At 45.4% G+C, this 19,896-nt stretch overlaps 1 protein-coding gene across 3 annotated transcripts; it reads right to left on the reverse strand.

Moving 5' to 3' along the window:
• Window positions 1-6,482: 6,482 nt before the first annotated feature.
• LOC123413121 (putative disease resistance protein RGA3) lies at window positions 6,483-15,837 on the reverse strand. 3 transcript variants are annotated; one of them, XM_045106076.1, is made up of 7 exons: window positions 15,698-15,837; window positions 15,307-15,579; window positions 14,476-15,198; window positions 8,328-10,449; window positions 7,176-8,208; window positions 6,908-7,077; window positions 6,483-6,706 (listed from the first exon to the last, which is right to left on the reverse strand). In XM_045106076.1, exons 2-5 carry the CDS (start codon window positions 15,559-15,561, stop codon window positions 7,253-7,255), a joined length of 4,056 nt encoding a protein of 1,351 aa, XP_044962011.1. In that variant the 5' UTR covers window positions 15,562-15,579; window positions 15,698-15,837; the 3' UTR covers window positions 6,483-6,706; window positions 6,908-7,077; window positions 7,176-7,252. The 3 variants fall into 3 exon arrangements, with proteins under 3 accessions (XP_044962011.1, XP_044962010.1, XP_044962009.1); XM_045106075.1 differs by having other exon boundaries at window positions 15,277-15,579; XM_045106074.1 differs by having other exon boundaries at window positions 14,476-15,579.
• Between the last annotated feature and the right edge of the window lie 4,059 nt (window positions 15,838-19,896).

Raw genomic sequence — 19,896 nt, forward strand, 5'->3', positions numbered from 1 at the left:
TCAGCCCTAAAACCTCCGCATATATAGGTGGGAGGGAGGGGAGGAGGCAGCCTCAAAACCTAAAGGTTTGGCCGAAATTGGAGGTGGAGGAGTCCTACTCCAATCCTACTTGGAGTAGGATTCCACCTTCCCACTTGGAAACTCTTTCCACCTTGTGTTTTTTCCTTCTCAAACCTTATGGGCCTTAGTGGGAACTTATTCCAGCCCACTAGGGGCTGGTTTATCTCTTCCCATAGCCCATGAGACCCCTTGGGGCGTGACACCCCTCCCGATGGTCCCCGGCACCCCTCCCGGCACTCCCGGTACACTACCGATGAGCCCGAAACCTTTCCGGTAATGCACGAAAACCTTCCGGTAACCAAATGAGGTCATCCTATATATCAATCTTCGTTTCCGGACCATTCCGGAAACCCTCGTGACGTCCGTGATCTCATCCGGGACTCCGAACAACATTCGGTAACCAACCATATAACTCAAATACGCATAAAACAACGTCGAACCTTAAGTGTGCAGACCCTGCGGGTTCGAGAACTATGTAGACATGACCCGAGAGACTCCTCGGTCAATATCCAATAGCGGGACCTGGATGCCCATATTGGATCCTACATATTCTACGAAGATCTTATCGTTTGAACCTCAGTGCCAAGGATTCATATAATCCCGTATGTCATTCCCTTTGTCCTTCGGTATGTCACTTGCCCGAGATTCGATCGTCAGTATCCGTATACCTATTTCAATCTCGTTTACTGGCAAGTCTCTTTACTCGTTCCGTAATACAAGATCCCGCAACTTACACTAAGTTACATTGCTTGCAAGGCTTGTGTGTGATGTTGTATTACCGAGTGGGCCCCGAGATACCTCTCCGTTCACACGGAGTGACAAATCCCAGTCTTGATCCATACTAACTCAACTAACACCTTCGGAGATACCTGTAGAGCATCTTTATAGTCACCCAGTTACGTTGCGACGTTTGATACACACAAAGCATTCCTCCGGTGTCAGTGAGTTATATGATCTCATGGTCATAGGAATAAATACTTGACACGCAGAAAACAGTAGCAACAAAATGACACGATCAACATGCTACGTCTATTAGTTTGGGTCTAGTCCATCACATGATTCTCCTAATGATGTGATCCCGTTATCAAGTGACAACACTTGCCTATGGCCAGGAAACCTTGACCATCTTTGATCAACGAGCTAGTCAACTAGAGGCTTACTAGGGACAGTGTTTTGTCTATGTATCCACACAAGTATTGTGTTTCCAATCAATACAATTATAGCATGGATAATAAACGATTATCATGAACTAAGAAATATAATAATAACTAATTTATTATTGCCTCTAGGGCATATTTCCAACAGTCTGCACATGCTAGGCTCGTCAAGCTTAACCCGAGTGTTCCGCGTGCGCAACTGTTTTGCACCCGTTGTATGTGAACGTTGAGTCTATCACACCCGATCATCACGTGGTGTCTCGAAACGACGAACTGTAGCAACGGTGCACAGTCGGGGAGAACACAATTTCGTCTTGAAATTTTAGTGAGAGATCACCTCATAATGCTACCGTCGTTCTAAGCAAAATAAGGTGCATAAAAGGATTAACATCACATGCAATTCATAAGTGACATGATATGGCCATCATCATGTGCTTCTTGATCTCCATCACCAAAGCACCGACACGATCTTCTTGTCACCGGCGCCACACCATGACCATCCATCAACGTGTTGCCATCGGGGTCGTCGTGTTACTCATGCTATTACTACTAAAGCTACATCCTAGCAAAATAGTAAACGCATCTGAAAGCACAAACGTTAGTATAAAGACAACCCTATGGCTCCTGCCGGTTGCCGTACCATCGACGTGCAAGTCGATATTTCTATTACAACATGATCATCTCATACATCCAATATATCACATCACATCATTGGCCATATCACATCACAATCATACCCTGCAAAAACAAGTTAGACGTCCTCTAATTTTGTTGTTGCATGTTTTACGTGGTGTGCCAAGGGTATCTAGTAGGATCGCATCTTACTTACGCAAACACCACAACGGAGATATATGAGTTGCTATTTAACCTCATCCAAGGACCTCCTCGGTCAAATCCGATTCAACTAAAGTTGGAGAAACCGTCACTTGCCAGTCATCTTTGAGCAAAGGGGGTTACTCGTAACGATGAAACCAGTCTCTCGTAAGCGTACGAGTAATGTCGGTCCAAGCCGCTTCAATCCAACAATACCGCAGAATCAAGAAAAGACTAAGGAGGGCAGCAAAACGCACATCACCGCCCACAAAAACTTTTGTGTTCTACTCGAGAAGACATCTACGCATGAACCTAGCTCATGATGCCACTGTTGGGGAACGTCGCATGGGAAACAAAAATTTTCCTACGCGCACGAAGACCTATCATGGTGATGTCCATCTACGAGAGGGGATGAGTGATCTACGTACCCTTGTAGATCGTACAGCAGAAGCGTTAGAGAACGCGGTTGATGTAGTGGAACGTCCTCACGTCCCTCGATCCACCCCGCGAACAATCCCGCGATCAGTCCCACGATCTAGTACCGAACGGACGGCACCTCCGCGTTCAGCACACGTACAGCTCGACGATGATCTCGGCCTTCTTGATCCAGCAAGAGAGACGGAGAGGTAGAAGAGTTCTCCGGCAGCGTGACGGCGCTCCGGAGGTTGGTGATGATCTTGTCTCAGCAGGGCTCCGCCCGAGCTCCGCAGAAACGCGATCTAGATGAAAAACTATGGAGATATGTGGTCGGGCAGCCATGAGAAAGTCGTCTCAAATCAGCTCTAATTGCTCCATATATATAGGAGGAGGGAGGGGGGGGGCCTTGCCTTGGGGTCCAAGGACCCCCAAGGAGTCGGCCGAGCCAAGGGGGGGGAGGACTCCCCCCCCAAACCGAGTTGGACTTGGTTTGGTGGGAGGAGTCCCCCTCCCTTCCCACTTCCTTCCTTTTTTTTCTTTTTCCTCTTGATTTTCTTCTCTTGGCGCATTGGGCACTTGTGGGCTGTCCCACCAGTCCACTAAGGGCTGGTGTTACTCCCCCAAATGCCTATGGGCTTCCCCGGGGTGGGTTGCCCCCCCCCCCCCCCCGGTGAACTCCCGGAACCCATTCGTCATTCCCGGTACATTCCCGGAAACTCCGAAAACCTTCCGGTAATCAAATGAGGTCATCCTATATATCAATCTTCGTTTCCGGACCATTCCGGAAACCCTCGTGATGTCCGTGATCTCGTCCGGGACTCTGAACAACATTCGGTAACCAACCATATAACTCAAATACGCATAAAACAACGTCGAACCTTAAGTGTGCAGACCCTGCGGGTTCGAGAACTATGTAGACATGACCCGAGAGACTCCTCGGTCAATATCCAATAGCGGGACCTGGATGCCCATATTGGATCCTACATATTCTACGAAGATCTTATCGTTTGAACCTCAGTGCCAAGGATTCGTATAATCCCGTATGTCATTCCCTTTGTCCTTCAGTATATTACTTGCCCGAGATTCGATCGTTAGTATCCGCATACCTATTTCAATCTCGTTTACCGGCAAGTCTCTTTACTCGTTCAGTAATACAAGATCCCGCAACTTACACTAAGTTACATTGCTTGCAAGGCTTTGTGTGTGATGTTGCATTACCGAGTGGGCCCCGAGATACCTCTCCGTCACACGGAGTGACAAATCCCAGTCTTGATCCATACTAACTCAACTAACACCTTTGGAGATACCTGTAGAGCATCTTTATAGTCACCCAGTTACGTTGCGACGTTTGATACACACAAAGCATTCCTCCGGTGTCAGTGAGTTATATGATCTCATGGTCATAGGAACAAATACTTGACACGCAGAAAACAGTAGCAACAAAATGACACGATCAACATGCTACGTCTATTAGTTTGGGTCTAGTCCATCACGTGATTCTCCCAATGACGTGATCCAGTTATCAAGCAACAACACCTTGTTCATAATCAGAAGACACTGACTATCATTGATCGACTGGCTAGCCAACTAGAGGCATGCTAGGGACGGTGTTTTGTCTATGTATCCACACATGTAAATGAGTCTTCATTCAATACAATTATAGCATGGATAATAAACTATTATCTTGATACAGGAATTATAATAATAACTATATATTTATTATTGCCTCTAGGGCATAATTCCAACACGAACCTAGGATTGAATTTTAAGGGGGGGGCAAAGATGTGTTAAACGAGAAAAAACGTATTTGTTTAGTGGGGGCAAATCACTATTTAGCTTGGCATATTACAAAGGCACAAAAATTTGAGTGGGGGCAGCTGCCCCCATTGCTTATATGCTGGATCCGCCCATGCCGGCGGAGCCAGAGTCCACGGTGGTGACTTTGCAGCGGCGACTGCGGAGGCGCGCTGGAGGCGAGGTTGAGCCGACACGTAGAGGCAGGAGAGGTGGCGAGGCCGGCTCAGATTCGGCCACTGCGTCGGGCGAGACCGCTAGTAGTTAATTTTCTTAGGTCTTGACGTGATGATGTAGTAGTCAGAAAAAAGATAGTGGGCATCAATCAACAAAATTTAACCACGACCATCATTAACGAGGATGGAAGAAAAGATAAGTGACAACATGATGGGCCACCGTGTTAAGTACAAAAATAGAGGATGCTCATATGTCGGGATATTGAGCCATACTTATTTGGCTATAACGTAATATTTTTGTCTCCCGTTGCAACGCTCGTGCTTACATGTAACCATCTTTTGATTTTGCATTTTAAAAAAGATTTATCTCTCAAACCGTTATCTCAATTAATGATCCGTTTTGACCACTGACTTTATCGCAACGAGATCTTCAAAACTAGATCCCATGTCGACATGTTTCGATAACTTTTGTTTTCGTCGGTACTTGCCAGATTATTATCACTTACTTGTCACATTATTTGTCGCATAGTTCTCACATTAAATCAATTTGGTTATCGGGTTTATGAATGTCGATATACCCCACTAGAAAACTTGATTCATTGTACTTGTGCTGGTTCATGAATTTGCTTTCTTATTGTTAGTGCTTTAATAACCATTTTTTAGCTCCACATAATACTGCAATACTTAAAAAGTATAAAATTATTGTTCCGGTAACTATGTATAAATTTTGTGACAACGATACACTCGTAAGATGACAACTATTATGACATAAATATGGCAACTAGGAACGACGAAAAAAGTCCTCGAAACATGTCAACATGGAATCTTATTTTGAAGGTCTCATCGAGACAAACCTAACGGTGAAGATGAATCTTCAATCAAATTATTAATCTATGAGATAAATTATTTTTAAAATTTAAAAAACATTTAATACGATGATGTAATCATGAGGTAGAAGATTCTTGCAAGTGCATGAACCGCCGCATGGGAGAGCTGTTATGCGGTGCTTCTCCTTAGATTTTCCCTTTTCTGATATTGTGTGTGTTGTGTATAACAGGTCGTTATGTTTGTTCCAAGCACAAACAGTGCACAAAATTGCAAATGAAATTGTTAATCATAGAAAATCAATTAATTATAATAATAAAAATACAAAGACCGACTTTTATTAAATTTATAGCCCGTTGCAACGCACGGGCATTTGTACTAGTGTATACTAAAATAGACTTGTACATATACTATAGATTTATTGTTCATTGTTTTTTTATATAACTTACCACTCATGTCAAGTGGTACATATACTATAGATTAATAAGTAGAAGCATGTCATTTTATTATTATTATTCTATGTAATGCATAGGGATTCGGCAATGAACTTTTTTATGAACACTATTTCAAAATAGAAACAAATAAACACATTATCCTTGCAAAATGTGGCTTATAATGCAAGTGCTTAGTAAGGAGGCATAATTCATGTGATCAAAATATTGTGTACTTATTTTTACAACATTGTTCTGTGTCTTATTATTTTGTGTAATAGCAAAGTATAGTCTTTTCTATGTATAGTCGCATGTAGGCACAAAGAAAAAATCCCACCAGATCAACTCTACAATTGTTGTGTTTATCAAACAACTAGCCGATGGGCTGCCGCTTGGTGGGGAAGGAGAGGGCGGCAACGTCGAGTGCCCTGAGTGGCGACCAGGACGGCGGTGGGACGATGCGGCAGACGTTGTATGGCTCGACGATGGGGCGGATGCGCGCGACGTACGCCAGCGGGCCCGTGAACTCCTCCTCCGTCAAGCTAAACACGACCGCCCCAGGGACAGGGGCGTATCCTCAGGTATGAAGGCGCAACCGATGACGGTAGTGGTTGTGGACGAGAGGGGACGACCCTTCCCCATCGGCGGCGGGTCAGAGATATGATTTTCGAGGGATGAGGAATTGCGGGGCGGGTGGGGTGGGGTGTGTGTTCGTTTTTTTTGGAACGGTCCACGCACAAGTTGGGATACAGCAAGAGGGCCTCATGTGCTGGGCCTTCTAGTATATCTTGAAGGGCATGTTTAAGAAATTGAGAAGAAAGAAGGCCACTCCTATCCTCATGCATCATGTATGTACAACCGTAAGACTTGCAAACAAGCAAGCAACATGCCGACCCAACAAAAATAGTCTTGTCTCAACACCATACTTGTCTTGCCAAAGATGTGACAAATCCTACATGACACTTGTCTTTTTTCGCGATTCATCGATCTTTTCATTCATGTGGCAGCACCAATTTGGCTCCATAGTCATGGCCTATGCAGAAAGGGAATATGTACATGAGAGCCAGTCCTAATACGTAATGTTCTGCTTAGCAAATTGCTAATAAAATAGGTGCAATTATAGATCAGATTAGTTTCTTAATTTTCATGTCAATTTAACATGTATCACCAAGGGATTTAACGTCATGTGTAGCGACTAGAAGCACATTTGATAATCGGGCTGGAAAAAGAATACCAGGTTAATTAATTAGGCGGAGAAGACGGCTTGATTTGATTTGATGTCTGCAGCTAGCTATCATGCATCTCTTTTTCCTGGCCAGCTTTTTGTCGCTGATGTGTTTCTTGTTCCTTGTTTTCATCTTCTGAATCGGATGCAATTAATTGTTGCTGCTTCTTGTTCCTCCTCTACGGTTTAAATTAATGAGATGGAATAAATAGGATAGGATGGAACAAAAATGAAACGAACAAATACAATACTGTCTGGGCCATGCTATTAATTTTACCTCCAGATTCGATCATGTATTGGGGCAGTGCATCCCTCACCCCGATGGCGCCCTCATCTGCCACCTGCGGCACTTGCTCAATGCATGTAATTATCCTCCCGATCGCGCGGCATGCCTACACCCTCCTTCTCCATTTCTATCACTATGTTATGCAACATGCAGCATGTGCTCACTGTCCAGTATATCTCACGTTCATTATTTGGATTCCACCCTTCTCCCTCCAGGCACTTCCATGTTTCTTTTAACCATGTTAGCGGCCTCAGCGCAACATCTGTAGCTGCAGAATGTCTCCTCTTGAACTCAACTTTGGCGTCTGAGAGTGAGAGGTCATTATCCAACTCGTAAGGTGTGGGGAGCCAGGGGATATTATCATCTATATCACCAATTACGTACTCACTGACTTCCAATCCCGCACCTGATGATACATTCAGCTTTCTACCATTCAGACGAACACCCTCCACGCGGGACTCGACGACGACATAAGCGTCGTGAAAAAATCTTGATTTGTTCATGGTACCTTGCGGCCGCAATGAAATGCCCGTAAACCTCATATCTGCATCAACCACGACATGCAATAGCATGCCATCATTTTCCTCATTCTCATGGTTTTTTGATCCAAATTTGATGTGGGTTGTATGTACAACCCCGCAGTGGTTTGGGAGGCCATGGATCTTGTCAAACTTGCGCCTGATCTTCTCCACTTGAGCGGAGCCAGACAAACTGATATGGTGCATTGCTCGCTCTTCCAAAGCCTTAACAAACTTCCGAGTTAACAGCGAAACCAATGACCCATCCACACCAAATGAGGATCCTACAATCTCCGGCGTCTCACCAGAGTTCAACATTCTCAGGGCGATGGCTACTGCATCATGGAGAGACAACACCCTCTCATCAACGAAGGTGTGACGGTTTACCATCATATGTTCGGAAAGGGGCACCTTCACCAAGCTGCAAATGTAACTAAAGGTACTTCTTCTCATTTTGTACAAAGACTCAAATCCTTGTGTTCCTACCATAGAAGATGATAAAGTTTCTGCATGAAAGAAAAGTACAAAACTGGTTATACATAATCTCAAGCCAAGGACTAACATATTACTCTAGATTTGTTTAACTTGAGGCAATTGATCTAGCAGAAACTTTATCATCTTGTACCTTTCAATATGGAAGAGCGGCTAATATTTGAATCAATCTTGAAGTTGTCTCCTCCTGTGTACAACACATACCATTTCCTTTTGTTCATACCATCATATTCATAGGCATATGCCTTAACATGCTCCATGTGGCTGAATTTGTCCCACTCGAGACTAGATTGGCCTGCAGCCACCGAACAGAGCAGCCATAGCCTGCAGAATAACTGAAAATGCCTTGGCTCTATATCTCGCATGTATTCCGGGAGTTCTTCCATGTTGTAATCCTCAAGGACCAACATCTCGAGTGCAGGGATACTCTCCACCACATTCAACTTTGGGCAATCGGTGATGGTAAGCTTCTCGAGATTTGGGAAATTGGTGATCCTCTCCAAGTCGGGGCTTCCAAGCAATGTAAGATCAACAATAAAAGGAAAGTTCTCAAGATGGCTCAGGTGTTTGATATCTTGTATGATTAATTTTCTCAAAGACCTTGCACTGGAGGCAAGCCCAGGAGGAACACGCCCGAGTCTGCAATTACAGAGCAAGAGCTCGTCCAAACGAGGCATAGCTTCCACCTTCTCCTCCCACTCCCATTCCTCCCATTCAACCATTCCTATTAAGGATAAATTGTTTAACCTTGGAAATGGTGTTGCCGCTGCCTGGAAGAATCCACTCCCAACACGCTTGATGCATGGAGCATTGCAGACCTCAAGCAATTGCAGATAGGGGAGCTGACACAACCCATTGGGAAGTTGTGTGCAGCATGCCAGGTCAGAAAAATATAGTGTCTTCAAGTTGTTGAGGGGCACTGTCAATGTGGACATCATCCAGCTCGGGAGTTGCTGGCCAAAATACCCTTCGATATGAAGACCTTCTACACTAGGGGGAGGGCAGAGCACATCGAACACCTTCTCAATTCGTTGCTGCTCCTGTACGGATATGCCTTCATACTCTTTACAAAACCAATAATCTCCCAATTTGCTGGTGCAGTGCAAGAATAGGTCGATGAGATGTATTTTCTCACCAAGCCTAGCATTAGCAGCAAACGAAGCAGCAGATACACTCTCCATTTGAATTACTTTAAGAGTCCTGAGTTGGGAAAGTGGACCCAACTCGTCCAAACTGCACCAATCACCGTCCATGTGGGCTCGAAAGCCATCTAGTCTCCTCATACTTGTCAGGCTGCAGAAACCTCTAGGTATCATATCTATGCTTGGAATACTAAGTAACCTCAGCTGGCCAAGGTTTACAATGCTATCAGGAAGTTTCACCAATTGTGTGCATCCACAAAGGTTAATGAACTGCAATAATTTCATATTGCCAATGTTCTCTGGAAGTACAGCTATATCACTATTTATCAATGCCAGATACCTTAGGTGCTTGAGTTGATGCAACGATTCAACCAATGTGGCCACATCCACAGATTCTATATGTAAAACCCGCAGACAAGAAAAGGTATCCAATGAATCACCATGCTTCATCTTGATCTGGATAGTTGAGATCAACGTTCTCACATGTTGCTTGTGTATAGATTTCCAATAAATTTCACCTGGCTGTAGTCCGTTGGCTTCTATAGACAACCGAAGAAACTTTTGTGAATTGAGTTCAGCAAGAATATTGATGTCTCCATTGTGAGCTATAAGTGCTTCATCTTCAGTCATATATTGAGCAAATGAGCGAACAATATCATGCATGCTACAATAAGATTGATCAAAATGAGATTTATCTGGCTCTATTAGGTTCCTAGATATCAGCTCATTGTAGTAATATCTTCCAGATTCTTCTAAATCATCCAAGCTTCCATGAATACATCCTTCACTAATCCACATGGCAACTACTTCACTCACATGAAATTTTTTCCGTTTAGGAAGAAGAGAGTAGTATAGAAAGCACTGCCTCAAATAAGAAGGCATGTCTTCATAGCTCAAGTATACTGCATAATTGAGCTCTCGAGGCATTTTAGCCATTGACCACTTAGAATCATCCAACACCTTCTCCCAGTAATGACGCGTCCCTCCTCTTTCACGCAACAATCCTCCCATTAATTTAATGGAAAGTGGTAAACCACCAATTTTTTGTATAATTTTCAATCCAATATCCGTCAGCATATTGATGTGTTTTTCATCTATATCACTTGAGAGTACCTGGAAACATGTAATTGAATAGACCGATACAATTAATTGACTATGTACCAAGCTCCTCTAAGGCGCTCAAATATACCTCTTAAGAGACAAGAGGACTATTGGATGTAGTCTTCTATTTATCGAGCTAGGTTTGACCATATAACATTCAAAGTACAGAAAGTGCTTGTCAAAAAGGAAATGTTATAATTGTATTTACTTATCATGCTCCTATATATGCTCCAAAGATTTGCACAATGACTTCCACATATGACGTACACACGAGTTCACGTCTGCGGCACTGGGGAACACTTCGCAAGTACCGGCGTACAGCGCCATCTGACGGCACCGTACTCGCCACAGCAGAACGGCGTCGTCGAGAGGCGCAAACAGACGGTGGTGGGCATGGCCAGGAGCATGATGAAGGCGAAGGGCATGCCAGATTACTTCTGGGGGGAGGCGGTGACTACAGCAGTCTACCTCCTGAACCGGGCGTTCACTCGCAGCGTCCGTGGGGTGACTCCCTACGAGGCGTGGCACGGCAAGAAGCCCGAGGTGAGCCACCTGCGCGTATTTGGATGTGTCGCCCATGTCAAGACCGCACGCCCAAACCTCAAGAAGCTGGAAGACAGGAGCACGCCCATGGTCTTCATAGGATATGAGCCTGGCTCCAAGGCATACAGAGTCTACGACCCGGCAAGCCGCCGGGTGCACGTCTCTCGGGACATAGTGTTCGACGAGAACGCCAGCTGGGATTGGGGGAACGAGGCGGTGAACATAGGCGGGACGTTCACAGTGGATTTCATCTCACTAGGGAGCACGGAAGAAGCACCGGCGCCGACGAGATCATCGTCGGCGCCACGATCACCGCCGACACCGCAAGACCCAGCAGCCGAAGCACTTGATCCAGTCGCGGCAACACCCATTCCCACACCCACGGCGACTGACCCAGAACAGGGGATTGGAGCGATGCCCACACCTGCAGGCTGGCGAGACGTGCAGTACGCCACGCCACCGCCATATGATCCGGATCTGTACGACGACGTCGACGACCCTGATGCGGTTCACCGCTTCCGCCGGATGGAGGACATACTCAAGACTGGAGCCAACGCTGGGAGGACAGAACAGCTGCTCCTCTTGCCCGAGGGGGAACCAGCTACGTTCGCAGAGGCCGAGCACCATGCGGCATGGAGGGCAGCAATGAAAGAGGAGATGGAGTGCATCGAGTCCAACCAGACCTGGTCTCTCTGTGATCTGCCCGCAGGTCACCGCCCGATTGGGCTCAAATGGGTCTTCAAGGAGAAGAGGAACACAGCCGGCGAGGTGATCAAGCACAAGGTGCGCCTCGTCGCAAAAAGGCTTCGTGCAACGCGCTGGCATCTTGACTCCGTGCGGGTCTTCCTCGCCGTGGCTGCATAGGAGAGCTGGGAGGTGCATCATCTAGATGTCAAGTCTGCCTTCCTCAACGACGAACTTGAGGAGGAGGTGTAGCGTGGTGCAACCGCCCGTTTTCGAGGTCGCCGGCGAAGCACACAAGGTACTCCGACTGCACAAAGCCCTCTATGGACTGCGTCAAGCACCTCGCGCATGGTACGCAAAGCTAGACCGCAGTCTTCACGCGCTCGGGTTCGAGAAGTGTCCGTCGGAGCATGCAGTCTACACACGCACGGGAGACGGAGGGCGCCTTCTCGTCGGCGTGTATGTAGATGATCTGATCGTCACCGGAGCATCCACAACGGCGATTGAGGATTTCAAGGGGGAGATGATGTCGCTATTCCAGATGAGCAACCTGGGCTTGCTGTCCAACTACCTTGGGATCGAGGTGGAGCTGAAGCCGGGACGGATCGTCATCACGCAATCCTCGTACGCCGGAAAGCTTCTTGAAAAGGCAGGCATGGATGATTGCCACCCAGTCGCCACACCGATGCAGCCGCGCCTCAAGCTCAGCAAGGAGGGCTCCGGCGATCCCGTGGACGCCACGCACTTCAGAAGCGTGGTCGGGAGCCTCCGCTACCTCACCCACACGCGGCCGGACATCACTTACGCCGTAGGCTACATCAGCAGGTTCATGGAGGCACCGAGAAGCGAGCACTGGGCGGCGGTGAGACAGCTCCTGAGATACATCGCCGGCACACAGCAACTGGGATGCTGCTACGCCCGACGAGCCCGGGGCGCAGAACTCGTCGGGTACAGCGACTCGGACCTGGGAGGCAGCCCGGTGTCTTGGCAGTCCGCCAAGCAGAAGATCGTCGCGCTTTCGTCCTGTGAGGCGGAGTACGTCGCCGCGGCGGGAGCAGCGTGCCAGGGAATCTGGCTCAGGCGGCTGGTGGGGGAGCTACTCGGGCGTGTCGACGGCGCTATCAAGCTCTGTGTCGACAACAAATCGGCGATCGCGCTAAGTAAGAACCCTGTTTTCCATGACAGGAGCAAACACATTGAGCTCCGCTACCATTTCATCCGCCAGTGCGTCGATGACGGAAGCATCGACATCCAGGATGTGCGAACTGGTGATCAACTCGCTGACGTTCTCACGAAGCCGCTCAGACGGATTCAGTTCCAGGAGACGCGTGATCGTGTGGGGGTCATCAGCTGCAAGCCAGCCTAGCTTAGGGGGAGTTTGTTGCACAATAAGCTAGACTAGCTAGCCCGTTAGTTGGTTAGGATTTGCTTCTCAGTCGGTTTCTGTTAGCTAGTTAATAGGTCAAGTTCAGTTAGCAATTAGCCAGTAGCTAAAACCCCGCCAGACGTGAACTGTGCGATCGGCGGGGGAGTAGTTGGCGTCGTGGATCGAGTGCTCGACCGTGGGATGGCGCGATTCTGTAGGAGCGTCGGGATCACGGCACCGTTTCCGTTTTCCAGTTAATAAGAAGAAGATCGAAAAGTAACAGACAGTTAGAGCTGCACAAAACACTCCTCTCTCTCTCTCGTCATTGACACACGAGCTAAGCTCTTCGTGAGGCGACAGGTTTGACCATATACCATTCAAAGTACAGAAAGTGCTCGTAAAAAAGGAGATGTTATAATTGTATTTACTTATCATGCTCCTATGTTCCAAAGATATACACAATGATTTCCACATATGACGTACACACTATATACCAAGAAATTATTTCCTTTCCTTTATAAAATGGAATGTATTGCCTGAAACACATACTTTTACACTACTCTCTCTCATCGCTGTTACAAAAAAACTAAACTCTAAGTATAACAAAAACTGCAAAATTCATGATACTACACGAACACCGCAGCCAAAAATCCGAGTGCGATTTTGTACGCAAAACCACTGCAACTTTTAGTCTAGTTATTTTTATACAATTTTGCTTGTATTGGTAGGGTTTGACAGAGACTATTGCTTTCCCATCTTAAATAACATTTTGATTTTTTTTATATCGCGTGGTAGTGGAGGAGCAGCTGATCACTTAAATCTTCATCCCGGGTTTGACAAAACAATTAAAAAATAGCAACAATCGAACCACTACATGTATGTACGCGGTACGCCCCACATTTCTTCAATGGTAAAAACTACATATCAATTATTTATGCGGATTTTCTACCAATTACTCAAGTTCGGTAAAATAAAATCCTAGTGTTCCAGTATGTCATATCTTCAACCGGTTTGGCTGGCAGGCTAAAAGGATAGGTGGCTAGTCATCGTCTTATTTATTTCCGTCGCTGGTTGGAGCGCATTGGGCGCTTTGTATCTATCTATTATTTGTTATTTGCGGATTGATGTACTTTTGGTGGACTCGTTTACTTTATTTTAATAAAAGGCTGCATGCATCTTTCAATGCAGAGGCCGGGACGATGCCTCCATTTTTTTTAAAAAAGGCAACAAGCTGTGGAAAACCATTTGGCACCGTGATATATTTCTTTGTTTAACACCATGCTTTGATGACATTATCATTTACTTATTTATTTGCAAAATGGCAAGGTTAATATCAGAGCTATAAAATCATTGACATGGCTTGCATTCCAACAGGTATTAGTGCATGGAAACCATTGAATAACGAAAATATACTATTTATTCATTTGATTAAGATATGTACTAACCTGCTTCTTGAGCAATAACCAAGCGTCGTCAGGTGGTAATGTGTTGACATGGTGGTAGGGCCATGTGGCTATCATGCCCAGCGCAACACCTTCATCTCTGGTGGTGATTAGGACTTGGCTGCCTGAAGCAGCAGCATTGAAGGGAACTTTGAGCACACCCTCCCATACTCCATGGTTCCACACGTCATCCATTACCAGTAAGGTCTTGTGGCCAATCAAGGCATCCTTGAGGGTTTGATCAAGTGTGGCCTTCGTATTTCCAGCCCGCCGGTGGTCTCCTCCGGCTTCAATAACCGCTCTTCTCAAGAGCTCAACCTCACTGAAGTTTTTGTCGATGCTCAACCATATCTTTTTGCTGAACTCACCTTGGATGGCCTTATCATTGAAGACCTTCTGAGCGAGCGTGGTCTTGCCAACCCCGCCGACACCTATGATGGCAAGCACCATGATGTTGTTGTTGACTTTGTTTCCTGCCTGCATGATCTGAGCCACCAGTGATTTTGTGTCTTCTTCGATCTTCTCTCCAACCACGCCGAACCGGTCGGGATCCCCCGACATCTCCCGGCTAGGATTACGACGATGGGACATGTGCATATTACTGCTATGCTCCTCATTGGGCCCAAGATTGATGAAGCCGAAAGCAACACTCTGCTCCTTGATGGTGTCAAGCCTCTGGTTGAGCGCCTTGATGCGGGTGCCGATCTCATGAGCATCAGAGGGATTCTGCATGCACAGGAGCAGGGGATTGAAACACCCTCTGAAATTCTGCATGCAGAAGAGAAGGGGGTCTAAACACCCTACGTTTACATGTGATGTTCCACTCTCCACGACCTTGAGCTGGCAAAGGTCGAGGATGTCAGCAGCTTCATACATTGCACGCTTCAGCTGCCCCACCCACTCTTGGACGCTCTTGTCGGTGATGTTGCGCCTATCGGCATCTGCGAGGAAGTTCTTGAGGTCGTGAAGCTTGTTCCCCATCTTGTCTATCTCGTCAGAGGCATCAATGTGCATTTCCAGCTCCTGTGCATCCACCTGCGTGAGCAAGTCTGCCAAGTAGGATGCAAATGCATCCAGCACCATTGCCATTGCACTTGATGGCTTTTGCTGTGATAATAATTAAAGGTAAGGTGAAAGTTAAGTAGATTTGAGACCCAAGTAGGAAAACGAGCAAGAAGCTTAGCTAGGTGTAACTAGCTAGACGAGACAAATTGAACTTACTAACCTTCAAGATGGACGGATGTCCTCCCCTTTCAGCTCCAGAGATCAAATGTTGGCTTCACGAATTGTGTTTGTGTATGAATGAAATGGGAACTAGCTACCTAAATGATCGATGTTTAACAAAAGGGAAGCTTCCGCTGTATTATAACATATCGCCATCACATATCATTCACAATAACATGGGTTGCGTATCTTTTCATTGATTGGCATGATTCGTTCAGGTCAACTAGCTCTAGGCCTCTAATTTTGTAGGTTCGTTGCAGGCACGACGTGTATCTGTCAAAAGGTAGCTATGACCCACGTATTATTTTCCACGATGGGCCTAATTAACTAACCAAATACATAACGTGGTCTAGCTGTCCGGTTGTTGATGTGCATAATTGCAATTTTGAACGAATTAATAGTTTGTTAATGCCATCGGTACTTAAGATTTGGATCTGAGTTTAATATTAGGAAAAAGTCTGAAAAAAACCTTGAATTCGTATCCCAAGTCTTAATCAAACCCTGAATTGAGAATCCCTGAAATCGTTACCTTGTCTTTCTTAATCCCGGTTTATCCCAGCCCATTAGTGCTAACAGCTGGTTTGGGGCGTTGGGATTGCTGGCGTTGCTAGGATTAGAAGGTAACTGCACAAATTATGGACAGACTGTGGGCCTCTTCGGGTATTCAGGTACTGTTAGTTGCAGCGGTGAAAACAACAAAGCTTCATAACCCCCACTACGAACCTGCTCCCTCCCCTGTTTCTTTACCTGAACGCCTCCCCTCGTACCGCCAATGGTGATTGGCGGTGATTGATCGCAGAGGAAGCAAGACAACCACGGCGGCCGGAAAAATCTTCGGTAATCCCCTTCCTTCTTGTATTCGTCTTCTTGTCCTCACTTTTTTCACCAAAGATTGTCTTTGGTTAGGGTTTCTAGGCGTGGAAAAAATCTGGTTATTAGCGCGTTATTAGGGTGTTTACTTTATGCAGAAAAAATAGATTATTTTGTACATCTAGTTCGTAATAATTGTATCAGTCGTTGGTTTGATCAAAAAATCTGTGGCAATGCAGTTTTGTGTTGTCATCATGGATCCTTGGGACAAACTGAATGTGCGGTTTCATTTTGGCGGACAGTTTGTTCGCATTGGGCCTATTTTAGACTATGTTGGTGGAGATGAGGCAATTTCAGAGATTGAAAGGGATAAATTGTCTTTGCCAGAGATAAAAAGCTTTCTTGGTGATCACATACCAGTGAAAGAAAGCATGAAGATTCACTTCCTGATGCCTGGTAAAGAACTAGTGGATGGCTTATTATTTTTGTGTAATGATGCTGGTTGTATGAAGATGTCTGGATACATAACTGGTGGAGGAGTGGCTGAGGTCTATGTGGAGTATTTTGGGGAGCAAGATGATGAAAGTGCAAGTGACAGTGGTAGTGATTTTGAGAATGAGATGGGTAACGAGTCAGAAAGAGAGACTGATGTAGAACCAGATGCAATCATAACCGCAGAGGATGATGTGCACATAATTAGTGTGGATCCATCATCATTTACTGTAACAGAAAATGTGGCTGTACCAACCGAGAGTGGTCTTATTACCCAGGTGATTAGCAGCCCTACAGAGCACAATTTCTATAGGAAACAGAGGACTGGAAGTTCACAAGTTCGGGTACGGAGTTCTCAGTTTCAGACACAAAGTTCCCAGGTTCATATATATAGCTCTCATGTCGTTAATCCAGGAACACATAGTGGTAATGCAGCAGTTCAACAAACACATGAACATGAGGGTGATGACAATGGCTCTGTAGTTTCAGACAGTGAGGAGGATGATAGTGATTATGTGGCAGGAAGTGATGACAGTGGACTAGAAGAGGAATATGTGGAACTAAGGGAACAAGCTAAGGCTTTTAAGAAGAGAATTAGAGATTCAAAGAGATGGGCTCAGAGAAATCCATCTGGTGTTGTTCCAATAGATCTAGTGGCAAATGTCGAAGAAGTGGTAGGAGAAGACCACTTTGACTCAGATGATGAAGATTACTCATATGACGAGGACAGTGATCACGAAGGAGTGTTTGTTAGGAGAAAGACTAAGTTCCCAAGGTATAACCCTAAGGTAGACATTCCATTATTCTGCTTAGGAATGGTTTTCAGGAGTAAGGAGCAGATGAGAAAGGCACTAATAAAATATGGACTTCTGACATTTAGAAATATAAACTTCATGAAGTCAGAAGAAGGAAGGATCAGGGCTAAGTGTGGATGGCCTGGATGTCCCTGGACTATATATGGTGCTTATAGTAGTAGGTGTTCTCGATTTCAGGTGATCACATATGAAGATCAACATGAGTGTGCACCTAACAGAGACAATCACCTTGTCACAGCAAAAGTTATTGCTAGGAGATATGAGCACATCTTAAGAGCCAATCCCACATGGAAAATTGATAGCATTAAAGCCACTGTTCTGAAAGATTTCTTTGCTGATGTTTCAACATCAAAGTGCAAGGCTGCTAAAAAGATAGTGTCAGAGAAGCTACTTGCTGGACTGAAAGATGAGTACACCAAGGTGTTTGATTACCAGCTTGAACTACTTAGGAGCAATCCCGGGAGCACAATCCTTGTTGGCTTGAACCCTGAGTACATGGATCAAAATATTTTCCAAAGCTTCTATGTATGCTTCAGTGCTATGAAAAGGGGTTTTAAAGCTTGTAGAAGAGTTATTGGGCTTGATGGATGCTTTTTCAAAGGAGCATGTCAAGGTGAGCTTCTATGTGCTATTGGTAGAGATGCTAATAATCAAATGTATCCGGTAGCTTGGGCAGTAGTGGAGAAAGAAACTAGTGAATCTTGGGCGTGGTTTGTTGGCCTTTTGATAAAGGACTTGGATATTAATGACCAAGGTGAAGGATGGGTGTTCATATCAGATCAACAAAAGGTATGTTCTTCATATGGGTGTTCATTTTGGCATTTTGTTAATTATTTACTTATTAGTGATACCTTGTTAATTACTAGGTTGGTTAGGTTCACCCGCCTTGCCGTCGCGTGTCCTATCTACATTTGTCTTATGTACCTATTGTAATTAATATTTTGCAACTTCTATGTAGGGCCTTATCAGTGCAATGCAAGACTATCTACCGAAGGCACAACATAGAATGTGTGCTAGACACATCTATGTTAGCCTGGCCATAAGTATGGCAGGTAGGTTCCAGAGTAATCCAGGAGTGGATCACTGGACAGCGGTCAAAAATATCCTGAAGTACTTGAAAAGGACTAAGGAGATGTTTCTCGTGTATGGAGGTGACGAAGAGCTCGCCGTAAAAGGTTACGTCGATGCAAGCTTTGACACAGATCCGGACGACTCTAAGTCGCAAACCGGATACGTATTTATTCTTAATCGGGGTGCAGTAAGCTGGTGCAGTTCCAAGCAAAGCGTCGTAGCAGATTCTACATGTGAAGCGGAGTACATGGCTGCCTCGGAGGCGGCTAAGGAGGGTGTCTGGATGAAGCAGTTCATGACGGATCTTGGAGTGGTGCCAAGTGCACTGAATCCAATAACCTTGTTCTGTGACAACACTGGTGCCATTGCCTTAGCAAAGGGACCACGGTTTCACAAGAAGACCAGACACATCAAACGACGCTTCAACCTCATCCGCGACTATGTCGAGGGAGAGGATGTGAATATATGCAAAGTGCACACGGATCTGAATGTAGCAGACCCGCTGACTAAACCTCTTCCACGGCCAAAGCATGATCAACACCAGAACTGTATGGGTGTTAGATTTATTACAATGTAATTCACATGGTGATGTGAGGGCTAGATTATTGACTCTAGTGCAAGTGGGAGACTGTTGGAATTATGCCCTAGAGGCAATAATACATATAGTTATTATTATAATTCATGTATCAAGATAATCGTTTATTATCCATGTTATAATTGTATTGAATGAAGACTCATTTACATGTGTGGATACATAGACAAAACACCGTCCCTAGCAAGCCTCTAGTTGGCTAGCCAGTTGATCAAAGATAGTCAGTGTCTTCTGATTATGAACAAGGTGTTGTTACTTGATAACTGGATCACGTCATTAGGAGAATCACGTGATGAACTAGACCCAAACTAATAGACGTAGCATGTTGATCGTGTCATTTTGTTGCTACTGTTTTCTGCGTGTCAAGTATTTGTTCCTATGACCATGAGATCATATAACTCACTGACACCGGAGGAATGC

Source organism: Hordeum vulgare, chromosome 7H, assembly GCF_904849725.1.
Source record: "Hordeum vulgare subsp. vulgare chromosome 7H, MorexV3_pseudomolecules_assembly, whole genome shotgun sequence".
Taxonomy (NCBI): Eukaryota; Viridiplantae; Streptophyta; class Magnoliopsida; order Poales; family Poaceae; genus Hordeum; species Hordeum vulgare.

What these genes read in the sequence shown, in the direction of transcription:
- LOC123413121 (XM_045106074.1), bottom strand. Translation starts at nt 15,561, where the DNA reads ATGGCAATGGTGCTGGATGCATTTGCATCCTACTTGGCAGACTTGCTC. An exon ending in GGTTATTGCTCAAGAAGCAG is followed by an intron (nt 10,450 to 14,475) that starts GTTAGTACATAT and finishes ACATGTTTCCAG; the next exon opens with GTACTCTCAAGTGATATAGA. An exon ending in CCGCTCTTCCATATTGAAAG is followed by an intron (nt 8,209 to 8,327) that starts GTACAAGATGAT and finishes TCTTTCATGCAG; the next exon opens with AAACTTTATCATCTTCTATG.